The sequence below is a fragment of the Nicotiana attenuata genome, unplaced genomic scaffold (assembly GCF_001879085.1).
Source record: "Nicotiana attenuata strain UT unplaced genomic scaffold, NIATTr2, whole genome shotgun sequence".
NCBI lineage: Eukaryota > Viridiplantae > Streptophyta > Magnoliopsida > Solanales > Solanaceae > Nicotiana > Nicotiana attenuata.
The window spans coordinates 144845-168491 of NW_017672391.1; the positions used below are offsets into that span (position 1 = coordinate 144845).

At 37.8% G+C, this 23647-nt stretch overlaps 2 protein-coding genes across 2 annotated transcripts; one reads left to right on the top strand and one right to left on the bottom strand.

Moving 5' to 3' along the window:
* Positions 1-13251: 13251 nt before the first annotated feature.
* LOC109213027 (protein translation factor SUI1 homolog) lies at positions 13252-14610 on the bottom strand. Its single transcript, XM_019376775.1, has 2 exons — positions 14508-14610; positions 13252-13797 (listed from the first exon to the last, which is right to left on the bottom strand). The coding sequence occupies exon 2, from the start codon at positions 13730-13732 to the stop codon at positions 13394-13396; it is 339 nt and encodes a 112-aa protein (XP_019232320.1). The 5' UTR covers positions 13733-13797; positions 14508-14610; the 3' UTR covers positions 13252-13393.
* Positions 14611-20281: 5671 nt separating this feature from the next.
* On the top strand, positions 20282-20964 carry LOC109213025. Its single transcript, XM_019376773.1, has 2 exons — positions 20282-20684; positions 20738-20964. Exons 1-2 carry the CDS (start codon positions 20282-20284, stop codon positions 20962-20964), a joined length of 630 nt encoding a protein of 209 aa, XP_019232318.1.
* The last annotated feature ends 2683 nt before the right edge of the window (positions 20965-23647 follow it).

Consider the following 23647-nt stretch of genomic DNA (forward strand, 5'->3'; position numbering starts at 1 on the left):
AATAAACATAAAAATTAAATGAAATACTAATTAATCTAATATTCTATCAATAAATATATAGTTTTTTAAAATATGATAGTTGCTGGTGGCGATGACTAACGGTAGTGCTTGTGAATGCCGACTATGGCTGTCCAACGGGACGGTATGGGACAAAATTAACGGGACGGGATGACATTCAACAGGAACGGTAGCGGGACGTGATGAAATGGGACGGGATAAACGGGACGAAACGGTAGGCCCATCCCATCCCGCTAACAAATAGGATGGGACGGGATGGCGGGCCTTAAGTGGGCCATTTTTAAAAGAAAAATTATTTAAGCATTAAGTTTGGCAACAACTAGTTTTTTGACAATGACTAAGTTTTTAAAGTTTGCAACGACTAATTTTTTGACTTATTTAATAAACTTAAATGTTAAAAAGGGAATTAGAAAACTAAGTAAAAAATTATAAAATATTAAAACAAAAGACTTGTAATGAAATATTCTAGTAATTATAATAGAGTTATAATTTATTTAATATAATTTCATGCTATTAAGTAACTAAGTAAGAGTGTAAGACAATTCCTAAAAAAAATCAACGGTTAGAGCCTTTTATTTTATTAATAGAACTTTCAAATCTCACATACAAATATAATCTTTTGAAGAGCACCTAATCTACGCAGCCACCTTCTAGGAAGGGTTCTGTTTGAACTAGGCCTCTTAGTAGGCAATTACAAATTATCATACTAATATTTGTAAGCTCCTATATAGCTTCTTTGTAACTTATCTATAATTTTTCTCGGACATTGTTCTGGAATTGGTAATGTTGATTGATGTTCCATGAGCTCCATGCCGTCATCGCTCCCAATGCTAAGTATCTCATTGTATTCTTCTTCTTCCCTAGTGGTTAATTTTTCAAAACCAAGATTTCTTCTTTCTGAATTAATCCAACTATACGAAAATCTCTAGGCTGTCCTTCGCTAATGAATGTCTATGATCTCCGATTTAAAATCTTGCCGCGCTAAAAGCACTCTCTGATGCTACTGATGATGCTTGAATAGCCAGGATATCTCGGGCCATTATTGAAAGTGTTGGAAAAGCCTTGCACGCTCCCTCCACCATGCCAAAAGTTGTTCGTTGCCTTCTTCGCCTTTAATACTTTCCAATCCTTGATTAAGATAAGAATCAAGTTCATCATCAATAGAGAAATCAAAACCTGTTATATCATCCATATCTTCCCATAGAACTTCTGCTCTAGACTTAGAAGTAGAAGGAGCAGTTTCACCACCTGTTGTTTCCATAGATATATATTTATCAAATATTGATCTAGCATAAGAATATATGTTAGCTTGATAGTCTTCGAGAGATGGTTGTTCATTTTCTTGAATTGCTAAATTCTCATAAATTTTACGAACAAGTCCCTTTGCACCTCTTAAATTTAAAGATGGGTTAAGTAGAGTAGAAATTAAATATACTTGGGCAATAGGGAAAAAATACTTTTTAAATTTTGAAATCATTTTACTAATGGCCGGTGCATAAGTTGGATATGTTTTATACTTACCAAATACAACAGAAATTCCACAAATATACCATAATATATGTGTACAAGTAGGATAATATATGCCAGAAAATTATTTTGTAGAATAATAAATTTTTTCTAAAAATTTAGTAAGCTCTTTGATCTCATCCCAATCAGAATCAACAAATTTGATCAGTGGGGATACAATTATTCATGTTAATTACCTTTTGTATAAGCACTCGATAATCATAAGCAACTTTAAGCATTTCATAAGTAGAATTACTTGGTTAATTACCAGGTAAAAGGACATTACCTAATTACCTAATAAGTGGATAAGGATTAAACTTTCCCACCCCCATCCCCACGTGGCAGCAAGCCACGTCCTAAAGGAATGACTCTTAGTCATTCTTATTAGGTGGCAACCTAATATGTCAAATACAAGGCATTTCAATTCAAAGAATTTCCATACAAAACAATACTATAATGAGAAGTGGGGACGTTAGCATTCTGATGAGTTTCAACAAATTCATTCTCAAGATACTACAATCAGATTCTAACATTTCCAACACCAAGACATTACACTCAGAGTGAGAACGTTAGCCATTCCTTAAACTTTTCAAATTTCATTCTCAACAACACCTCCATCAGATTATAAACCATACACTAGCAACGTGATCCTTCAAATTCCTACACAAAAATCCAACGAGAATTATTAAAATCATAGAAACGTATAATTTGCGATTCTAAAGGAGTACGGTGTAACCTTTTCCAAGAACATCATACGGATTTTCCCCTACTCCAGGTATGTTAAGGCTAAGCTCTTCCTTCATTTTGCATGTTCTCGTAATTACACGAGTTTGATAACGAGGCATAAAGAAAAATTCATATCCCGAAATTTACGTATATTTTCCTAGTTTTGTAAGTTATAATATTCTCCTTATCGGGACTTCATATTCAATTGAGTATTTCCTTTTTCCAGTCAAGAGAGCAGAGAGTCTATATATACAGTATTACAGTATTTTCATTACCATCGAGCTATAATCGATGGGCAGGCCCCTATTGGACAACCTCTGATCAGATGGTAAGTTATATACCGAGCCTACTATGGCCGAGCGCCTATGAGCAAGCCCAGTAGGTCTAGATACAAAGCCTAGTATGACCGAGTTCCTATGAGCAAGCCTACTACGTCAGAGCAGTTATATATATATATATATACCGAGCCTTATAAGGCCGGACAACTATTTTACTTACTATATTGAGAGAATAGAGTCAGTATCAGCAGGTGATCATACCTTCAGATTATCTCTGACCCTAGTTGCTTTCAGCTATTATATTATCAGTTCAGTTTCAGCTTTCAGTATATTTCCTTACATACTCGGTACATTATTTTGTATTGACGTCCCTTTTTTGGGGGCGTTGCATTTCATGCATGCAGGTTCACGGCAGACAGACGGGTAGACCTCCTCAGTAGGTGTTGCCAGAGTTCAGCTTTATCAGTAAGCTCCCCGTCCTTCAGAGTTGCCGGGTTTAGAAGTTTGGTGTACATTTTGTGTATATATGTCGATAGGTTATGGGTAGGTCGGGGCCCTATTCCAATCACAGTACATCTATCAGTAGAGGCTTGTAGACATATCCTGTCAGTTAGTGCAGTATGTTGGGCTTGTAGGCCCTGTACGTATATTTTGTTGGCTTGTCAGCTATAGTAGTTATGACGACCTTGCCGGCCCAACTTTATGTTGACATTCAGTTCGCGTTAGCCTCTATTCAGTTTTACATTTTGCTTTGCACATTATCTTGTAATGTGTCCCATGGCCAGAGTATGACATTACATGTTCAGAGCCTCTTAGTCGCAAGTGGTATGCAAGGATAGGTAAGGCACCGGGTGCCGGTCTCGCCCCTAGGCTCAGGGCGTGACAAAAGCGGTATCAGAGCAGTTCACTCCTAGGGAGTCTACAAGCCGTGTTTAGTAGGGTCTTGTTTATAGATGTGTAATGTACCACATTATATAAGCAGGGGACTACAGGGCATTTAGGAGTTGGTTAACCTTCTTTCAAATCCAAATTGTGCTGTAGCACTGAGTTATAGGAAATTTGAGTTAAACTTACGTGTTGGCATTTGCATGCACAGATGACGGTAACTAATAAGACCACAGCTAGCCAGAGGAGAGAAACAGCAGTAGGTGAGGGGACTAGCAGGGTACCCTAGTGGATGGGGCCCAATCGGAGGCCCGGGGAGAGACCCCTGGCCATCTATTACCGGCTCCTCTACCACCTAAGGAGATTCCTAGGGAGACCACACATCCAGTTCCCCCTCCGCTTCCATCAAATCAGGACTTGAGGAGTGCGGTGCATTTATTGGCGCAGTTGGTAGCTAACCAGCAACAGGCTAGGGCATCCGCTAGTGCAGGATCTTCTGAGGGGTCTGGGAGTTCAAGGGTCGGAGAGTTTATTGCATTGAGTCCCCCAGAGTTCACGGGGATAGATCAGAGGGAGGACCCACAGGATTTCATAGATCAGTTTCACAGGATCTTTCGGGTTACGCATGCCACGAAGAAAGAGGCTGTTGAGCTAGCAGCTTTTCGAATCCGAGATATAGCCATCCTCTGGTACGAGGGATGGGAAAGGTCCAGGGGACGTGATGCACCTGCAGCTATTTGGGAGAATTTTTCATATGCCTTCCTTGACCAGTACTTACCGCGGGAGATCTGACAGGCCCGAGTCGATCAGTTTTTAGCCCTCAAGCAGGGCAATATGAGTGTTTGAGAGTATAGTCTCCGTTTTGACTTATTGGCCAGATATGCACCATCCACAGTTGCTACTCTGCGGGACAAGATCACCAGGTTTATAGCAGGGTTGGCCCCAGAGTTGACCGAGCCATGTGCCACCGCTGCATTGCAGGATAGTACGGATATATCCCGAATTCAGGCATTTTCCCAGAATATAGAAAGGGGTAGACGTCGGCAGCAGGGCACGGAGAGGACTGAGTCAGGGCAGTGTAAGAGGTTGAGATTTGCCAGATCTCAGGAGCAGTCTCAAGGTAGTTATAGGCCCCAATACTTCGAAAGGCCACCTAGACCTCCTCCACCTCAGCTACAAGGTTACAGGTATGGCCGCTATACTCAGTCAGGACTAGGTGAAAGTTCCCAGGCGTCAGGGTTGCAACGATAGCGAGGTTCGGGGCAAACATGGCCATTTCCGCCGTGGTGTGCCATCTACGGTAGAGGACACTTGGGACAATGTCGAGCCGGTTCCGATGCTTGTTATACATGTGGACGTCCAGGGCATATGATGCGAGATTGCCCAAATATAGATTCTGGGGGTGTGGCGCAACCAACGAATTCAGCGATAGGATCATCTATGTATATGCATCCTTCATGGCACGAATCTCAGTCTTCGACTGGTAGAGGTCGAGGCAGAGGTAGAGGTTCCAGTTCAGGTGGTAACCCGTATCATAGCTATGCGTTAACGGGTCGACATGACCATGAGTCTTCACCAGACGTTGTGACAGGTATGTTGACCATTTGCTCTCTCGATGCTTATACCTTGATAGACCCAGGATCTACTTTATCATGTATTACCCCATTTGTCGCGGGGAAATTTGGTATAGTGCTTGAAATACTAAGTAATCCTTTTGCGGTATCTACACCGATCGGAGAATCGATTATTGCTAGACGCGTTTACCGAGGTTGTACGGTGTCAGTTTGTGGTCGTCAGACCTCAGCCGACCTAGTTGAGCTAGAGATGTTGGATTTTGATGCTATCATGGGCATGGACTGGTTGGCAGCTTGCTATGCCACAGTTGATTGTTGAGCAAAGATAGCTAGATTTCATTTTCAGGGTGAGCCCGTCCTTGAATGGGTAGGTAATACAGTGACACCCAGAGGTAGGTTTATTTCCTATCTGAATGCGAGGAAAATGATCGTAAAAGGGTGCATTTATCATATTGTGCGAGTTAAAGATGCAGATGCTGAGATACCTACACTTCAGTCTATCCCAGTAGTCAAAGAGTACGCAGATGTATTTCCAGATGAACTTCCAGGTATTCCTCCAAAGCGAGAAGTTGATTTTGGCATTGAGTTGCTTTCGGGAACGCAACCAATATCCATCCCTCCGTATAGAATGGCACCTGCTGAATTGAAGAAGTTTAAGGAGCAGTTAAAAGATTTGCTGGAGAAAGGTTTCATCAGACCCAGTACCTCACCTTGGGGTGCACCGGTACTGTTTGTACGGAAGAAAGACGGCTCGCTGAGGATGTGTATCGATTATAGGCAACTGAACAAGGTAACTATTAAGAATAAGTATCCACTTCCAAGGATAGACGACTTGTTTGATCAGTTGCAGGGAGCTAGATGCTTTTCAAAGATAGATTTGAGGTCGGGGTACCACCAGGTCATAGTTCGGGAGAAAGATATTCCCAAGACAGCCTTCAGGACCCGATATGGCCACTTCGAGTTCCTTGTCATGTCTTTCGGGTTGACGAATGCACCTGCCATATTTATGGGCTTGATGAATAGCCTATTCCGCCCATATTTAGATCTGTTCGTGATAGTCTTTATTGATGATATTCTGATTTATTCACGTTCATAGGATAAGCATGTGGACCACCTGTGAGCAGTACTCCAAACCTTCCGTCATAATAAATTGTATGCTATGTTTTCTAAATGTGAGTTTTGGATGAAGTCTGTAGCATTCTTCCACATTGTATCCGATGGAGGTATAAAGGTAGACACTCAGAAGATTGAGGCTGTGAAATCCTGACCTAGACCTACCACTCCGACAGAGATTCGTAGCTTTCTAGGCTTAGCATGATACTACCGGAGGTTCGTAGAAGGTTTTTCCTCTCTTTCAGCACCATTAACGAATTTGACGCAGAAAGCAACTAAGTTTCAGTGGACAGAGGCCTGTGAGCAAAGTTTCCAGGAGTTTAAGAACAGGTTGACCTCAGCGCCAGTTTCTAGCACTTCTAGAGGGTCCAGAGGGTTATTCCGTGTATTGTGATGCCTCAGGTGTCGGGTTAGGATGTGTCCTGATGCAACATGGGAAAGTAATTGCGTATGCTTCAAGGCAGTTAAGGAAGTATGAGCGGAATTATCCGACCCACGACCTCGAATTAGCTGCGGTTGTCCATGCACTTAAGATATGGCGGCATTATTTATATGGTGTTCATGTTGATGTATTCACAGATCATAAAAGCCTGCAATATATCTTCAAGCAAAAAGAGTTGAATTTGCGACAGAGGCGATGGCTTGAGTTATTGAAAGACTACAATGTTAACATTCTCTACCATCCAGGGAAAGCTAATGTTGCAGAAGATGCCTTAAGTCGCCAATCTATGGGTATCTTAGCACATGCAGAGGCCGAAAAAAGACAATTAACTAGAGAGATTCATCAATTGGATTGTTTGGGGGTTCGGTTAGTAGACTCTGGCAATGGTGGAGTTGTACTCCAAATTCCTACAAAATCATCTCTCATAGCTGAAGTAAAGGAGAGGTAGTACGCGGACCCAGAGTTGCTCGATTGAGAGAGCGAGTTTCGCAGCAGAAGAAGCCGTTGTTAGAACTCGAAGGAGATGGGTTCTCAGATACAGGGGTCGTTTATGTGTTCCAGATGTAGTAGGGCTACGAGACAGGATTATGTCAGAGGCATATTATTCGTGGTACTCCATTCACCCTGGGACGGCGAAGATGTATCATGACATTAAGGATGTGTATTGGTGGAACAATATGAAGAAGAACATTGCTGAGTATGTCGCTCAGTGTCCTAGTTGCCAGCAAATGAAGATAGAGCACCAGAAGCCCAGAGGGCTAATGCAAACTATAGAGATCCCGACATGGAAATGGGAGGCGATAAACATGGACATTATCACGGTTTTACCTCGTTCTCATCGTAAGTTCGATTCCATATGGGTGATAGTCGATAGGATCACGAAATTAGCTCATTTCCTACCGATCAGATCTATATATACAGCAGAAGATTATGCAAAATTATATATTAAGGAGATAGTGCGACTACATGGAGTACCAATATCTATTAAATCTGACCGTGTGGCCTAGTTTACAGCACAGTTTTGGAGATCATTTTAGAAAGGTCTAGGGACTCAGGTGAATCTCAGCACAACTTTTCATCCACAAACTGATGGACAAGCCGAGCGCACAATTCAGACGCTCGAGGATATGTTACGAGCATGTGTGCTGGATTTTAAAAGAAGTTGGGATGAACATCTACCTCTTATCGAGTTTGCATATAATAATAGTTACCACTCCAGTATCCAGATGGCTCCGTACGAGGCTTTGTGTGGGCGCAGGTGCAGATCTCCTATAGGGTGGTTTGATGTTGGAGAATCTGGGTTACATGGGCCAAACCTGGTTCAGCAGGCCATAGAAAAAGTAAAGCTTTTCCGGGAGCGACTGTTGACAACTCAGAGTTGTCAGAAGTCATATTCTGACGTGCGGCGACGAGATTTAGAGTTCGGGGTTATTCACTGGGTATTCTTAAAGGTGTCACCTATGAAGGGTATGATGAGGTTTGGCAAGAAAGGCAAACTTAGCCCACGGTATATTGGGCCTTATAGGATCATTCGAAGAGTGGGACAAGTAGCTTATGAGTTAGAATTGCCCTCGGAATTGGAGTCTGTCCATCTGGTTTTTCACGTATCTATGTTACGAAATGGCATTGGTGATCCTACCTGAGTGGTGCCCGCGGATGATGTACAGATTACAGAGGACTTATCATACGAGGAAATTCCGGTTGCCATCCTAGACCAATAAATCTGCAAGCTACGGAATAAGGAGGTAGCCTCCATGAAGGTACTATGGAGAAGCAAGAATACGGAAGAGATGACGTGGGAAGCGGAGGAAGAAATGAAGTCTAAATACCCCCACCTATTTCAAATAGGAGATGTGGCTCGAGGTGGGATACCTCAGCACAGCCCTATTCAAGCTAGTAGGTTCTTAGGTAAGCTCTTATTTTTGACTTTTCGAATTTATAATAGACAGCTGTGTGAGGCCAGGTGTGGCATGTATAGAATGTTTTCTGGCTGCATGTAGGGTGGTTTTAGTCTAGTATACGGAGGAGACTCCGACAAAATTTTTCCAAGGAATCTAAGAGTAAACATTCGAGGACGAATGTTTCTAAGGGGGGGAAGGATGTTACATCTCGCGTTTCTCGAACGTTAAAGTTTCGTCTTCAGTTAATTGACATAGACTCGGGGGATGAGATTATCTTGAGGTTAGCATATTTATGCTATTTATAACAAGCAATAAGTAAGTGCCATGAAGGGTAAGGGGTACACGAATTAAAGAAGATGAGTTTCGTTGAAAGTTGTCGATTTGGGATAAAATACGGGCCGAGCAATAATACCCGATATTTATGGACTAATACCATACATGGTACTATATGACCATGATAGTATGATGTATAAAGTTTATTAAAAATAAGTAAAATTTTAAGTAATTTGAGACAATTCTTGATTATGCGGGTAATTGATTAATTACCGAGTAACGAAACATTACCTAATAAGTGGATAAGGATTAAACTTTCTCACCCTCGTCCCCACGTGGTAGCAAGCCACATCCTAAAGGAATGACTCTTAGTCATTCTTATTAGGTGGCAACCTAATATGCCAAATACAAGGCATTTCAATTCAAAAAATTTCCATACAAAACAATACTATAATGAGAAGTGGGGACGTTAGCATTCTGATGAGTTTCAACAAATTCATTCTCAAGATACTACAATTAGATTCTAACATTTCCAATACCAAGACATTACACTCAGAGTGAGAACGTTAGCCATTCCTTAAACTTTTCAAATTTCATTCTCAACAACACTTCCATCAGATTATAAACCTTACACTAGCAATGTGATCCTTCAAATTCCTACACAAATCTAACGAGAATTATTAAAATCATAGCAACGTATAATTTTGCGATTCTAAAGGAGTACGGTGCAACCTTTTCCAAGAAAATCATATGAATTTTTCCCTACTCCTGGTATGTTAAGGCTAAGCTCTTCCTTCATTTTGCATGTTCTCGTAATTACACGAGTTTGATAATGAGGCATAAAGAAAAATTCATATCCCAGAATTTACGTATATTTTCCTAGTTTTTTAAATTACAATATTCTCCTTATCGGGACTTCATATTCAATTGAGTATTTCCTTTTTCTAGTCAAGAGAGCAGAGAGTCTATATATACAGTATTACAGTATTTTCATTACCATCAAGCTATAATCGGTGGGCAGGCCCCTATTGGGCAACCTCTGATCAGATGGTAACTTATATACCGAGCCTACTGTGGTCGAGCGCCTATGAGTGAGCCCAGTTGGTCGAAATACAAAGCCTAGTATGGCCGAGCGGCTATGAGCGGGCCTACTACGACAGAGCAGTTTTATATATATGTATATATATATATATATATATATATATATATATATATATATATATATATATATATATATATATATATATATATATCGAGCCTTATAAGGCCGTAACGTCCCTTTTCTAGGGGCGCTGTATTTCATGCGTGCAGGTTCAGACATACAGACGAGTAGACCTCCTCAATAGGTGTTGCCCGAGTTCAGCTTTATCGGTAAGCTCCCCTTCCTTCGGAGTTGCCGGGTCTAGAAGTTTGGTGTACATTTTGTGTATATATGTAGATAGGTTATGGGTAGGTCGGGGCCCTGTTCCGATCACAGTACATCTATCACTAGAGGCTTGTAGACATATCCTGTCAATTAGTGTAGTATGTTGGGCTTGTAGGCCCTGTACGTATATTTTGTTGGCTTGTCAACTATAGTAGTTATGACGGCCTTACCGGCCCAGCTTTATGTTGACATTCAGTCCGCGTTAGCCTCTATTCAGTTTTACATTTTGCTTCAAACATTATCTTATAATGTGGCCCATGGCTAGAGTATGACATTACATGTTCAAAGCTTCTTAGTCGCAAGTGGTACGCAAGGATAGGTAAGGCACCGGGTGCTGGTCTCGCCCCTAGGCTCGGGGCGTGACAACCCTTAGGCTTACCCCTTATAGAAGGTACAGGGGGTAAAGCTCCAGACCGAGATTGACTCTGAGTTGGAGCTTGTGTTGCTGGACTAGTGGGCGTTTCATCTAATTCTTCTTCCTCATTTTCTTCATCCTCATTTTCTTCATCCTCATTTTCTTCGTCCTTATAAAACTATCATTGCCAAATTGTCTTTATAAAGTTTCATGATCTAGTTGTTCTTCGAAATTAATATTATAACATGCGGGATTTGGAAAAATGAAGTTTCATCAACATGAGTTATTTTATCTATATGTTTTCTAATTCTAGGAGAAGGGCTAGGATTAAGATTAGGATTACTACTTTTACCTTTATTATTTTTTTATTACTTTTTTTAAATAAGCCAAATACATTTTTAGGTGCCATAATTTAAATACGAAATTAAATTTAAAAAGTTAACACAAAAATTAAACACATAAATGAAATACGAAAGTAGAACACATAAGTAAACACAAAAATAATACGCAAAAATTATATATTAAAATTAGGAGATGGAACGAGTGCACAGTGATTAAATATTGAAACTTGAAGAAATTACCCAAAATATTGCTCCAAATACTCGACGAATTAATTTGAAGCTTGAAAGTTGCTCCAAAAGTTTGCCCAAATAGTTGAAACTTATTACTCGATTGTGAGAAAATTGAGAGAATAATATAGATAGAATGTAAGAGAATTGAGAGAGCATCATTGATTTTTGTGGGAAAAAATAAAGAAGGCTGGGGGTATTTATAATTAAAAATAGGGCCAAAGTGTAATTTAATAAACTTAAAGGTTATACTAAAAGTTTGGGGGGTAAGGGGTGTTTTGGGGGGTGGGGAACAAATATGGCTGTTTTTGGACGTTGGAAACGGCTAATTTTTAAATTAAAGCCGTTGCCCAACGGCTATAATTTAAAAAAAAAATTAAAAAGGACGCGAGACGGGACGGGACGGGACAGAATGCGACGAGATAAACTGGACGAAATGGCCATCCCGTCCCATTCCGTGTCCCGTTTAACATGGGCCCATCTCGTTTAAAATTAAGTGGGACGGGACGCAGGATGGGACCGGAACGGGACGTCCCGTCCCGTTGGACAGCCATAATACCGACTAGAGGCGGTGGTTGGTGATGGTGGTTTAGGTAGTAATTAGTGGTGATTGATAGTGGTTGCGATTATGATTGAGGATGGTGGTGGTGGGTGGTGACAGTTAATAATGGCGGGTGGTGGTGGTGGTTTATAATGATGGACAGTGGCGGCTATGTTTGTTGATGGTGATGGAGTGGTTAGTTGTGGTAGTTGAGGTGGATGAGTTTTGGTTATGGTTGAGAATGATGGTAGTGGGAGTGGTAGGGATGGTGGGTGGTGGTAGGGATGGTGGTGGCGGCTATGATTTAGGATGGTGGTGGTTGTTGAATATGGTGGTGATGGGTAGCATGGTGGTAGTTGATAATGGTAGGCGGTGGCGGCAGTTAATAATGAATATGGATGATAGCATCTTAATGAAATTAAGTCTCTGTTATAGATCTTAATCATACAGACCTATTCAGACCCAGTAGGTGATTGTGAAGAAAAAAAATACACACACTTAATGATTATGTTGGATGATTTCGACCGGGGATTTAAACAGCTATACCCTAGTCTTTCTTATTATCGTTACTTGGTTGACGGGTTAGGGAAAAAAGCTAGTTGGAAGTAATCTCTTCTTCTCAGTGAAAGCTAAAGGCCCTTATAGTAGGAGTGTGGTGCATGCTCTCTTTATTCTATAGATGCGCTCCTGGAGGGAAGCCAGAATTTTTGATGTAGATCGATCAATCCCGCCCTGTTCAAATGATCGCCCCGCAATAGCAAGGGTTATTCAACTAAGACCGAATTCTGTAGCAAAGGAGAGCAGGAAAAAGACAACAACGGTTATTCTAATTGAATGTCAACCCGCCTATTCTGATTCACTTTACCTAATAAAGGGCTATGCGAAATAGGGATTGCTGCTTCCATTGCGCTACCTTCCTAAGCCCTTACTCCTTTTCCTTTTGCACCTGCCTTGTCAAAGTAGAAGATGTACATTAGTCTGATGATTAAGATTCACACCTCCATTAAATGCAAACAAATTAATTATTTCTGGTAAAGCCCAACTTGGCGAATTTTTTTAAGTGAGGTCCTCGTTAATGCGACAAAGTTTAGATGACATCTAGACCATTTTACCTTGAACTAAACCGCCCCATTACTAATATAGTAACGTAGAACAGTATCGAATACATTATACTATTATCGTATGAATGATCCTATTTCATTTCTTCTAGAAGAATATATTTATCCAACATGAATAAATATATAAAAGTAATCTAGCAAGGAATAAGTCTCTTGTTTGGCGTTTGGAATACAGAATCGCTGCAGTCGTCACTTTACTATTGCAGTTAGTCATCCTCCTCTCAGACAAATTCAAGGTGCAAGAATGTAGTTTGTTGAGAATGTAGTTTCTTGCATAAAGAAAATCGTCTTTTATGTGTTTAATTTCTGAGTTCCTCGAACAGAAGAAGTTCAACCCCATTTGTCAGTTTTACCTCTGATCAGTTGACCTTAAAATTACAGACCCTTGTTTCTCCTTTAATTTAAGCTTTTGTATTTTAGCATCATAGCAAGCAACCACTAACATTTAATCCATCGTAGATTTAGCTAAAAAAAAATAATAATAATGAAGGCTTTTAGAAGAGCACTGCCACTGCGTAGTCATCTCTAGATCAAGAAAACCAAATTTATTATTATCTGAAAACAAAGCACAACCACCACAATTCAGAAAGAAACCCATGGCAAAATCATGGGCATTAACCAAAACAACCCCTTAAAATCCAAACAACTAATAATATTCAACAAACTTCTTAAAAACCATGAATCTTGATCTGATCCTTTTTGACAATACCAGCAGTCACAAGAAAGTGAGAAACATTCTTTCTCTGATCTCCTTGAAGTTGTATCACTTTTCCAAGTTCCTTATCCTGCACAACATTACCGTTGCAACAGAACTCTTTTTTCAGGTCTTTGAGGATCTTTTCGTAACTGAATTGTTTCCTCAGTCCTTGAACTGTTGTCAAGCTTTTCTTTCCATTCCTTTGTTGTATACGAATATGAACATACTCTTTGGCTCCAGGGGCACCTGAGTCCTTAGCCTCAGCAAATGGATCAAAAGCAGATGGGATCTGGACGTCGATATCAACCATGTACCTAGCTGGAAGAGAACTTCTCACCCTCCGAAACTAAAGCTTCAAAATTGGTCACACAAAAGCTGCAAAAACAACACCAATTCAATATCCAAACGATCAAAATACCAATAATCCAACCATAACAACAACAATAACTAAAAAAAAAAAACGGTATAATCTCACAAGTGGAGTCTATGGAGGGTAATGTGTACGTAAACCTCACCCTACCTTCTCCGAAAGGCTGTTTTCGGTAGAATATCGGCCATAATCCAATTATATAAACTATTATTCCGTTTCAATTTACATATTGGAAATGGAGTTTAGAAAGGAAAATATTTGAAAGTTCTGATCTTAAACATGTCTTGTACTTTATAATTTGGAACTTGAGTCCATAAATATTTGTGTGAGAAAACTTCTCGTAAGGTTTAAACGGCAAATTTACATTAAAATATTTTTTGAAATTAGAAATAGAACGTTCTTCTTTAAACGAAAAGAGAGAGAGAGAGAGATTCGTATAAATAGAAACAGATATGAGATGATCAACATATTAAGAATCCAACTACTTAACAATCAAGAAATATGAGATAATCAACATATCACGAATCAACTACATAACTAATAAGCAATTTGAGATGATCAACAAGTAAGAAACCAAAATTCTAAGTAATGGCAAGGTGATTCTACCAGCTAAATGGAATTCGACAAAAAGGGAAAACTGAAGAACAAAAAGGCAAAAATTACAGAAATAAGGAAGAAAATATTAAAAGTGTAAAAACAGAGGAAAAGAACTAACCTTAAAAGGCTTGATCAAATAGATGAAACACTGGCTGATGGAGAGGAGAAGAATGCTACCTTATTATTTATAGGCAGGAACTAGAAATTGTGGCGGTGCGTGTGGGGTCATAATATTCCCAGCCACATATAATGTTAATTGAGGTTTAAGTTTGTTAAGTATTAATTATGGTTAATCCTAATTAGAGTGGCTAGAGGTTACATCGGACGGTTGTGATTTATTGTAGCTTCGTATTTGGTCATACTTAGGAAGGGTAATTTGGAGATTAGAGTTATGAAAAACGCGTAGATTCAACGCAGGGATACATATGCTTGCTTTACGGATACGGCTGATGAATTGCGGGGGCCACACAAGTTGGGTCAACATGTGTGGGACCCGATTCTTATTCCTATCTGCAAAGAAGAAGAATCCAGACAGATTCCAGATAAATCAGAACAACTTGGGCTCCACTTTGCGTGTTTAGTGTGCTTCACTCCTATCTCATTGCCGATTGGGCTGTAAATTTTTGTGGCCCACCATTTTCTCATCAATGGGAGAAATTCAAAAATGTCAGATTTACAAGTAGTCACCGAAAAAAAAGTCACAAAAGTAATTGAAATTTAGTTTCTTTTCGTGTAAAGATAAATTTGAACAAAAATATTGTTCAAAATCCAGAAAATATTTCAACATAATATACTGGAATTTAAGTGGAGGACGCATGGTGCACTAGTTCATGATACATGACGTATAGCCGCACATTCCTCCAAGTCTTGGCAGGGCAAATGTAAATCTAAAAGCATGGTCTTGTTTCCAGTACCATAAGTTCTTTTGATGTTTGCAAGACATGATTCACGTATAAGAGGGTGTTTGGAATAGCTTATTTTAAGTGCTTATTGGCTTTTAAGCACTTTTTTAGTTTGTGTGGTGTTTGGCAATGATAAAAAGTGCTTAAAAGCACTTACTTTTAAGCATAAAAAGTACAAAAATAAACCAAAAGTCAAAAGTTGGGTATTACCAACTTATGGCTTTTGGCTTTTAGCTTAAAACTTTTTATAAGCCAATCCAAACACCCTCTAACTCTAGTATATTATACTGTAATTCCAGTATATTATACTGGACTTCCAGCATTATATACTAGAGTTCCAGTATAATATACCGGTCCAACATAATATGCTGGAAGTTCATACATATGTGCTCCAATCTCCAGTATATTATGATGAAACTTCCCGCGTGTTGGAGTTCCAGCATAATATGCTGGAAGTTCATACACAGGTGCATTAATCTCCTGTATATTATGCTGGAACTTTCCATGTTACAGCAAAATAGCGGCTATTTTTCAATAGCTTTGCAAATGCTAGCTATTTTTCAATTACCAGACCGAGGACTGGCTAGCCCGTGCTATTTTTACTCTTCTTTTACATTGAAAAATTGACACTGCATAACAACATACAAGAGGAATTGGCAAATTATTGACCATAAATTATTGAGGAATTTTCATAAATTACTATATTTTAGGGCCTAATAATTATAATTTGCCTAATTATCATTCGTAGCTACTATTCAATTGTTACTAACATGCATAACTTATATTCAAACGCGCAACGAATATAGCTTGTGTCAACTATGTTCATTCGCGCAACAAATACAATGTGTATCAACTGTATTCATTCACGCAATTATATTCATTCGTTCAACGAATACAATGTGTATCAACTGTATAACCAAGACGAAATACAAAGGTGCATACAAAGGATACAACTTGTATCGACTGTATCATGGGTGTATACAATGGATACAACATGTATCGACTGTATTTGTTCGTGCAACGAATACAACTAAGACGAAATACAGAAATACAGAAAAATAAATTATTCTTGTTGAGAGTCGAACTCAAGACCTTCGCTAACTAAGCGGGCGCTCTAATCAACTAAGCTATGAGAGCTTATTGCTCTCTTGTTCAGTTTTAAAAATTAATCTCTTATTTTATTGATTTGCTATAAAATTCAAATATAGCTACGAATGGTAAATTTGCTGAAATTATAGTTACGAATGATAAATACAATATAAATATTTGAGATGTTGCATAATTTTTTCTAAATTATTTTAGCAAAGACAGCTCCAAAAAAAATTGACATCGTATAGCCAAATTTAAAACTTAATTCCTATTTACATTTCACTTTTCACTTTTTCGTAAGGGAAGTAATGTTATAGAAACTTCATCAACAATTATTCCTCGTGTTTTCTTTCTTTCTATTTGGATCGAATTAGGGGTATTAAATGAGCAGGTTCAATTATATGTATTTGAATGAGTTAAAGTGAGTTGAGTTGATAAATGCAATGGACTATAAGTCTATAACGTGTCCAATGTCTGCTTGGACTAAAATGATTAGGTCAATTTGAGAAATATCGGTCATAATTCAACTCGTCTAATTTAATTTGTTTTATATTTTGTTTATCATGATTATTTCAAGCAAATAAATCTCAAAATAAATAATTTTTGAACTTCTTAAGTAAGTTTTCTTATGGGTCAATTTGGACTACATATGTAGCCTAAATTGGTCACATTATCCACTTTTCAGTTCATGCAATGGAAAAATAGTCAATGGAGTTTCACCTGTGAAATTTGAAATTTCATAACAATGTTATTTTTCAATTACAAGATCGAAAAATGATCAATTGGCCTTATCTCTACAATATACACCTAGCTTAGGTGCTTAACCCCACCAAATCTGAACAAATTGGAGGGATTATACTTTCATGGCTAAATAAAAAATTCAGGTCGAATGTCCTCAAATAATGAGCTTGTTCGGGAAAGAGTGTTTAGAATTGCACTTTTCGTCCTCTTTGAGCCGAGAGTTTTTTGAAAACAGCCTCTCCACTTCTTCGGGGTAGGAGAAAGGTCTGCGTACACACTACCTTCCCCAAACTCCACTAGTGAGATTCTATTGGGTCGTTGTTGTTATTGTTTGTTGTACAGTTTAAACGTGTTAAAAATTTGAACTTTATTAAATTGATGCGTCTTAAACTTTGAAGTTTATTTGATTGGATTTAGTCGGAAATTAATGTTTTGGCCAAGTCTACATAAAAATATGAAGTATGAACTCTAATTATGCGTCGATAAGTCGACACACTTAATTATTAAACTGAGGAGGGTAAAAACTTTTTTCCAATTGAGATCGACCCTTTTCCTTAGTTATTGAGTGCATTAATAACTAATGATAGTAGAAGTGGATATTAGATTAATATTTAATACATTTATCCTTTTTTTTTTTGTTTCCCACCCGGTGTTCTTTACTCATATTGGAACTCAATTAAATCTAGATTTGCGACGGAAAGTCCCACATTATGGGGGTAAAGTGACAATAAGTTCTTTCAAAATTGACTATTTGCCCCTCTGTTAGAGGTGTTCTAGAAATGTCTGTGATCGAGTAAATAGCACCCTATGACTCCATACCATGACTTGAACCCGAGACCTCTCGTTAAGGATGAATGAGTATTTACCAATCCACCACAACCCTTGTTGGTTATTTGTCCTAAATTTAATCTTGTTAAAAGATGATAATTTAAGATATAGGATGAAATTTGGTATTGCAATTTTATCGAGTTTCCGGCGTTAGAAAAAGCTAAAACTGAATAATTGGTGTTCAGTGTTTGGTTTATAAAACTAACGAAAAGCATCGAAAAGCATGTGCAACAGAATATCGCCGATAAATATGTGGTCTAATCCACAACTTTAAACTATTTTAAAAGGCCAGTCCACTGAAAAATGAGAAATATATTCTGCAACTTATTTTATATTGGGTACCAATTTGATCAAGGCACACAATTAGAAATCAGCTAATTCATATGTGAGAATCTAAGTGGGCGTTCGGACATAAGAATTGTAAATTTCGGAAAAAAAGTGATTATTTTAAAGTGAAAATGGTGTTTGAAAATTAGAGTTATGTTTGGACATGATTATAATTTGGGATTTTTTTTTGAATATTTATGGGTGATCTGAAGTGAAAATTTTGAAAAATAATTTTTTGGAATTTTTTAAATTTTCGAAAAATTTCGAAATTCATCTTCAAGTGAAAATCGAAAATTTCATGGCCAAATATTGATTTAAAAAAAAAAAGTGAAAACTTTTTCAAAAAAAAGAATCTTTTTTTATGACCAAACGGGTCCTTAGAGTTATTAATTAGAGTTGTGTAGATATATAAATTCGTCTACTAGTAAAAAGGTTGTAAGGAATACAAATTAAACAAAAAGAAGGAACTTAATAACAACAATAATAACATACCCGGTATATTTTTACAAGTGAGATCTGGGGAGGATAATGCGTAAGCAGACCTTATCCTTATCTTGAGCAGGTAGAAAATTGTTTCCGATAGGCCCTCTGCTCAAGACAAGCATAATCACAACAGTTAAGAGAAAGAAATATAATAGTGAAAAAGTCATGGAAAAGAAGCAATAATAACAACGAGATATTAACAAAACTGGAGCAGAAGCAATATTAGGTAGTAATAAAAATTTAAGAATAAGACTAAACAAGAATAATATTAGAACTACTGGTAAGAAAACGAAAAGAGAGAATTAATAATGGAATTAAAAATAAAATCTAAGTGATCTTTCACATTGATAGTAGTCAATATTCATTATAGCGAAAGTAGTTTGTCATTTTATGTATGTGCATATATACAACAATACACAATACGACCTTACTATATGTAATATTTAAAACATTTGTAATCAAAGGATGAATGATAGTGATAGTATCAATAGTACCTAACATTGTTCATCCACTATTTTAAACTTCAACATCAAACTATATCAAATAAATTTAGATAGAAAAAGCTTCCTACATATCAAATTAACCGTTTATCATAGGTAAAAGACAATTGAAAGTCCATTTGATTAGCATGTATTATGTGTAAGTGGCGGCAGCGATACGGTGCAAGTGCACCTGCTAACTTAAGATTTTGACATAACTCTGCCTCCAATTTAATGTCAAGATACATAAAAAGAGTTAACCTGCAACCTATAAAATAAAACAAATTAAATCTCACCAGAAGTACTTCTTTCACCTTTACACTATTTCCTTCGTTTCAGTTTGTTTTAACATATTTTCTTTTTAATTCGTTCCAAAAAGATTAATCTCCTTCAAGATTTGAATATAATTTAATTTAAATTTTCAATTCAATCCTCAAGAGAAGCTTTTATAGCTAAAAAAAATACTCTGTCATGTTTAAAATCTTAACTTCAAAAAAATTATGGCCACACACATGTTATGACTTGTTTAAGACTTCAAGTTTTAAAAGTCTTCATTTCTTTCTTAGACTATATACTTATTCAAATGGGTTACATAATTGGACAAAGAGAGTATATATTCCCACATGTGGCGTCTGGGGAGGATAGTGTGTACGCATAACTTACCTCTACCTAATGAAAATAGAGAGGAGATTCAGTTACTCATGAAGTGTGGTAAAAGTTAGTAATAAGATAACATAATCTTTTTCTATATTTGTTTTGCTGTAATTTTTTTCATTATTTAGTAATTTATTTTTCCTGATTACAATCCTTATTCTTCTATCTATATCTTTGATTACGATTCTTTAGCATTCTTCTTCCCTTTTGTACCTGAGCAACCTTGCTCATCCATCTTGTATTTAAGGAATCTCAATGTAATAGATAAGGACAGTTCTCTGCAAACTCATTCTTGAACCTCTTTATGGTATCAGAGCCTTTACCCTCTAACAAGTTTTTTTTCCACGATCCTTTCCTTTGCCGGTGTTGTTTAACTTCTCTTTGCTACCATGACTGTCAAATCAAGTTCAGCAACCACCCCAATTGTGCCAACTTCCAGTTCATATATTCTTCCTTCTCATGGTGTTATTAACACAATCTCTCAGGCTAGTCAATTTGTCACAATCAACCCAACCTCTCAACTTCCAATCAAGTTTACTAGTAGCAGCAATTCCCTAACATGGAAAGCACAATATGAGGTGCTCTTTCTTGGATATGATCTTGTTCTATACATTGATGTAACACTTCCATGCCCGCCGGCCGCATATCCAAATTGCAAAAATTGGCTCCGACAAGATAGTATTATTCGACATGCCATTATGGCGTCGGTTGATGCCACTATTGCGTCCCTTGTTGCCGCAACGCCCAATGCCTATGTTGCTTGGACAAAACCCACTCAACAGTTACAAACAAGTCACAAACAAGAGCCTATGGCCTCCAAAACTCTCTCAATTGCCTTGTTAAAGGTACCAAGCCTGTCGCTCAGTATCTCAATGAGATACGTGCCCTTGCTGATGAAATTGCCATTGCTGAATCCCCTATTAAAAGTGCTTCCCTTGTGATTAAGGTTCTTAGTGGCCTTGGTCCTGAATACAATGAGATGAGTGCTGTTATTCGCACCAGAGACACACCCATCACTCATGAAGAGCTTTTCGACAAGAGAAGCAGTCATGAAGTTTTCCCTCATCACTGACAAGAATCTGCTGCCATCACATCCTAATATACCCAAAGATCCAAACTGCAAAATTGCCATCCACAACGACAGAACAACTATAACAGCAATAACAACTATAATACAAATAACAACCGAAGTAACTACCAACAGTATCCTAATGAAAACAACAATTGACCTCAGAATCAATCTACTAGCAACTCTAGTCGCCAGCAGAATTGACGCTCTTCCACTTCCAACAACAAAAAACTCGAGTTCAATGCCAGTTATGTGAGAAATTTGGACATATTGATGATGTTTGGCTTAATGTATGCATATTTTGATGTATATTGCCTCACATTGTGCTCATGTCTCATAGATTTGAGATGTATAATATAATAATTTGTGCTAATTTATGGTATTTCTATGTGTAGAATCACTTAGACACGATTTGGGATGAAAGTGCGCGAATTGGAGCGAAAATGGGAAGAAAAGGCAAAAGTGCACATTTGAGGGCCACAAGTAGCGTGGGGCGCTGCCTGTGGCGCACAAAACAGAAACTTGGGGAAGCTGAGCGCTAGGGCCAGTGTCACGCCCCAAAACCGAGGAGCGCGACCGGCGCTCAACAGAGTAAACCCGACCGAGCAAGCCTGTTAGATTTTATTCTACCCAAAGTCATCCTTAAATAAAGAGGAGATGTACTCCATTATTCAAACTCCAAAAATATTTAATTAAAACTTTCATTTTGGTTCCATTAGCAGTTTCAACCATAATGTCCAAAATTTTACAAGTCTATAGTTTCTTTAAAAACATGTTTGCCAAATACCAACATTTTTAGTTAAATCCCCAACATCAAAAACCACCCACAATCTGTCTGCGGGGCCTCTAAATACAACTGGAGAGTAATATGGAAATACCAGCAACAAGGCTTCGGTTATACCTCAAAATACAAAGTACATGAGAAACACAAGATACAGGACGCCGAAATGAAGTGGGGCTCACCAAGTCAACTGGAAAGAGTGTACTGCTATCACTAATCGATGTCGCCTGCTGTGGGACCACCTGTATCAATCAAAGATACAGCGCCCCCAGCAAAAGGAACGTTAGTGCCGTCAAATAACACTAGTATGTATAGCTAGAAGTGCTCTTTCAAAATCGAATAACCACATAAGAAAGAAAATCATAGTACATCAAGCAACTATAAAATGTCCCATAGATTTACATTTCAGGTTTTTATTGTACTTACCTCACTCTGAACTTCCTTGGGGTCAATTCAACCATATGAACTATACGTGGGGTACAAAATATAATGTAATCACAACAACATGTATAAGCAAGGGCAATGAAAAAAAAAACCACCTACCGTTTGTGTTAAATAGGCATCTTACCAAACCATTCGGTCCTTTCTTATTGTACACATATACGTTTTATAGACCGTTTGTAAGACTTACATATAACATTATACACCTATGCATTTCATAGCTCGTCCATAGGGTTCACATATTATATTATACACCTATGCATTTCATAGCCCATCCATAGGGTTCGCATATTATATTATACACCTATGCGTTTCATAGCCCGTCCATAGGGTTCGCATATTATATTATACACCTATGCGTTTCATAGCCCGTCCATAGGGTTCACATATTATATTATACACCTATGCGTTTCATAGCCCGTCTATAGGGTTCACATATTATATTATACACAATAAACCTTTCATATCGTACTTAGTTTCATTGGTGCCTTTAGCTACTCACAAAATCATAATTTATTTGCTCTTTTGGCCATACATACGATTCTTCTTTCATGGCACAATGGCCGTATTTCATATTCTACACTTTTCTTTCTTCTCATGGATCATCATCATAATTATCAACATATAAAATATTCCAAAAATCACAACCTTAAGTTCATTAGAAATGAATACATAAACACAATAGATTTCTTTCCAATAAATGGAGTAAAATGATTGGCAATCGAAGCACAAGTTAAAATCATAGACAACTAACACCATTTAATTCTTGAAATACTTTCCCCCAAAGAGGGAAACACACAATTTCAACTCATGAATATGTAAGAGCTCAAAGCATGTTGGGAAAACTTACAAGATTTATCATTAGTGAACACAACCACATTTTTTTTGGGCATGACTTGAGTATGTAAGATTTTAGGCAAATCCACTTCCGAAATCATTTATAAACACTTGAATCAAGGCTCACTCTAGAACTTTTCTCACATCAATCATTTCATTTCATCGGCACCGTTGGCCACCCTTAATATCCACAATTCACTTATTTAACTTCCAACATCTTTATATTTTACCAACAATACATTTCCAATCAAGACTTTAGGTATACATATGAGCAATTATGAGTCTTAAGCATATCGAGTTTTCTCACACAATTTGGCATACTCGCCTTTATTTGAAACACGACGCACAGCCGTAATATTTTAATACGCAACCCATACTTTGATCATATATCTTTATTCATAAGGCTCATTTTGTAATAATCAAGTTTATAGGTAATAACCCGGAAAATAGAAATTAGGAATTTTGAGCCAGCCATACTTGAACTTATGGAAACATTTATGGAATTCGATTCTAAGAGAGAAAGTTTAGCCAACATACCTGAGATTTGACCCTAAATAATACTACGATGTCCACCACACTAAACAACTTCAATCTACAACAATGCAACACATTTGTACCAATATTAGT

What these genes read in the sequence shown, in the direction of transcription:
- LOC109213027 (XM_019376775.1), bottom strand. Translation starts at nt 13,732, where the DNA reads ATGGTTGATATCGACGTCCAGATCCCATCTGCTTTTGATCCATTTGCT.
- LOC109213025 (XM_019376773.1), top strand. Translation starts at nt 20,282, where the DNA reads ATGACTGTCAAATCAAGTTCAGCAACCACCCCAATTGTGCCAACTTCC. An exon ending in CACTCAACAGTTACAAACAA is followed by an intron (nt 20,685 to 20,737) that starts GTCACAAACAAG and finishes GCCTTGTTAAAG; the next exon opens with GTACCAAGCCTGTCGCTCAG.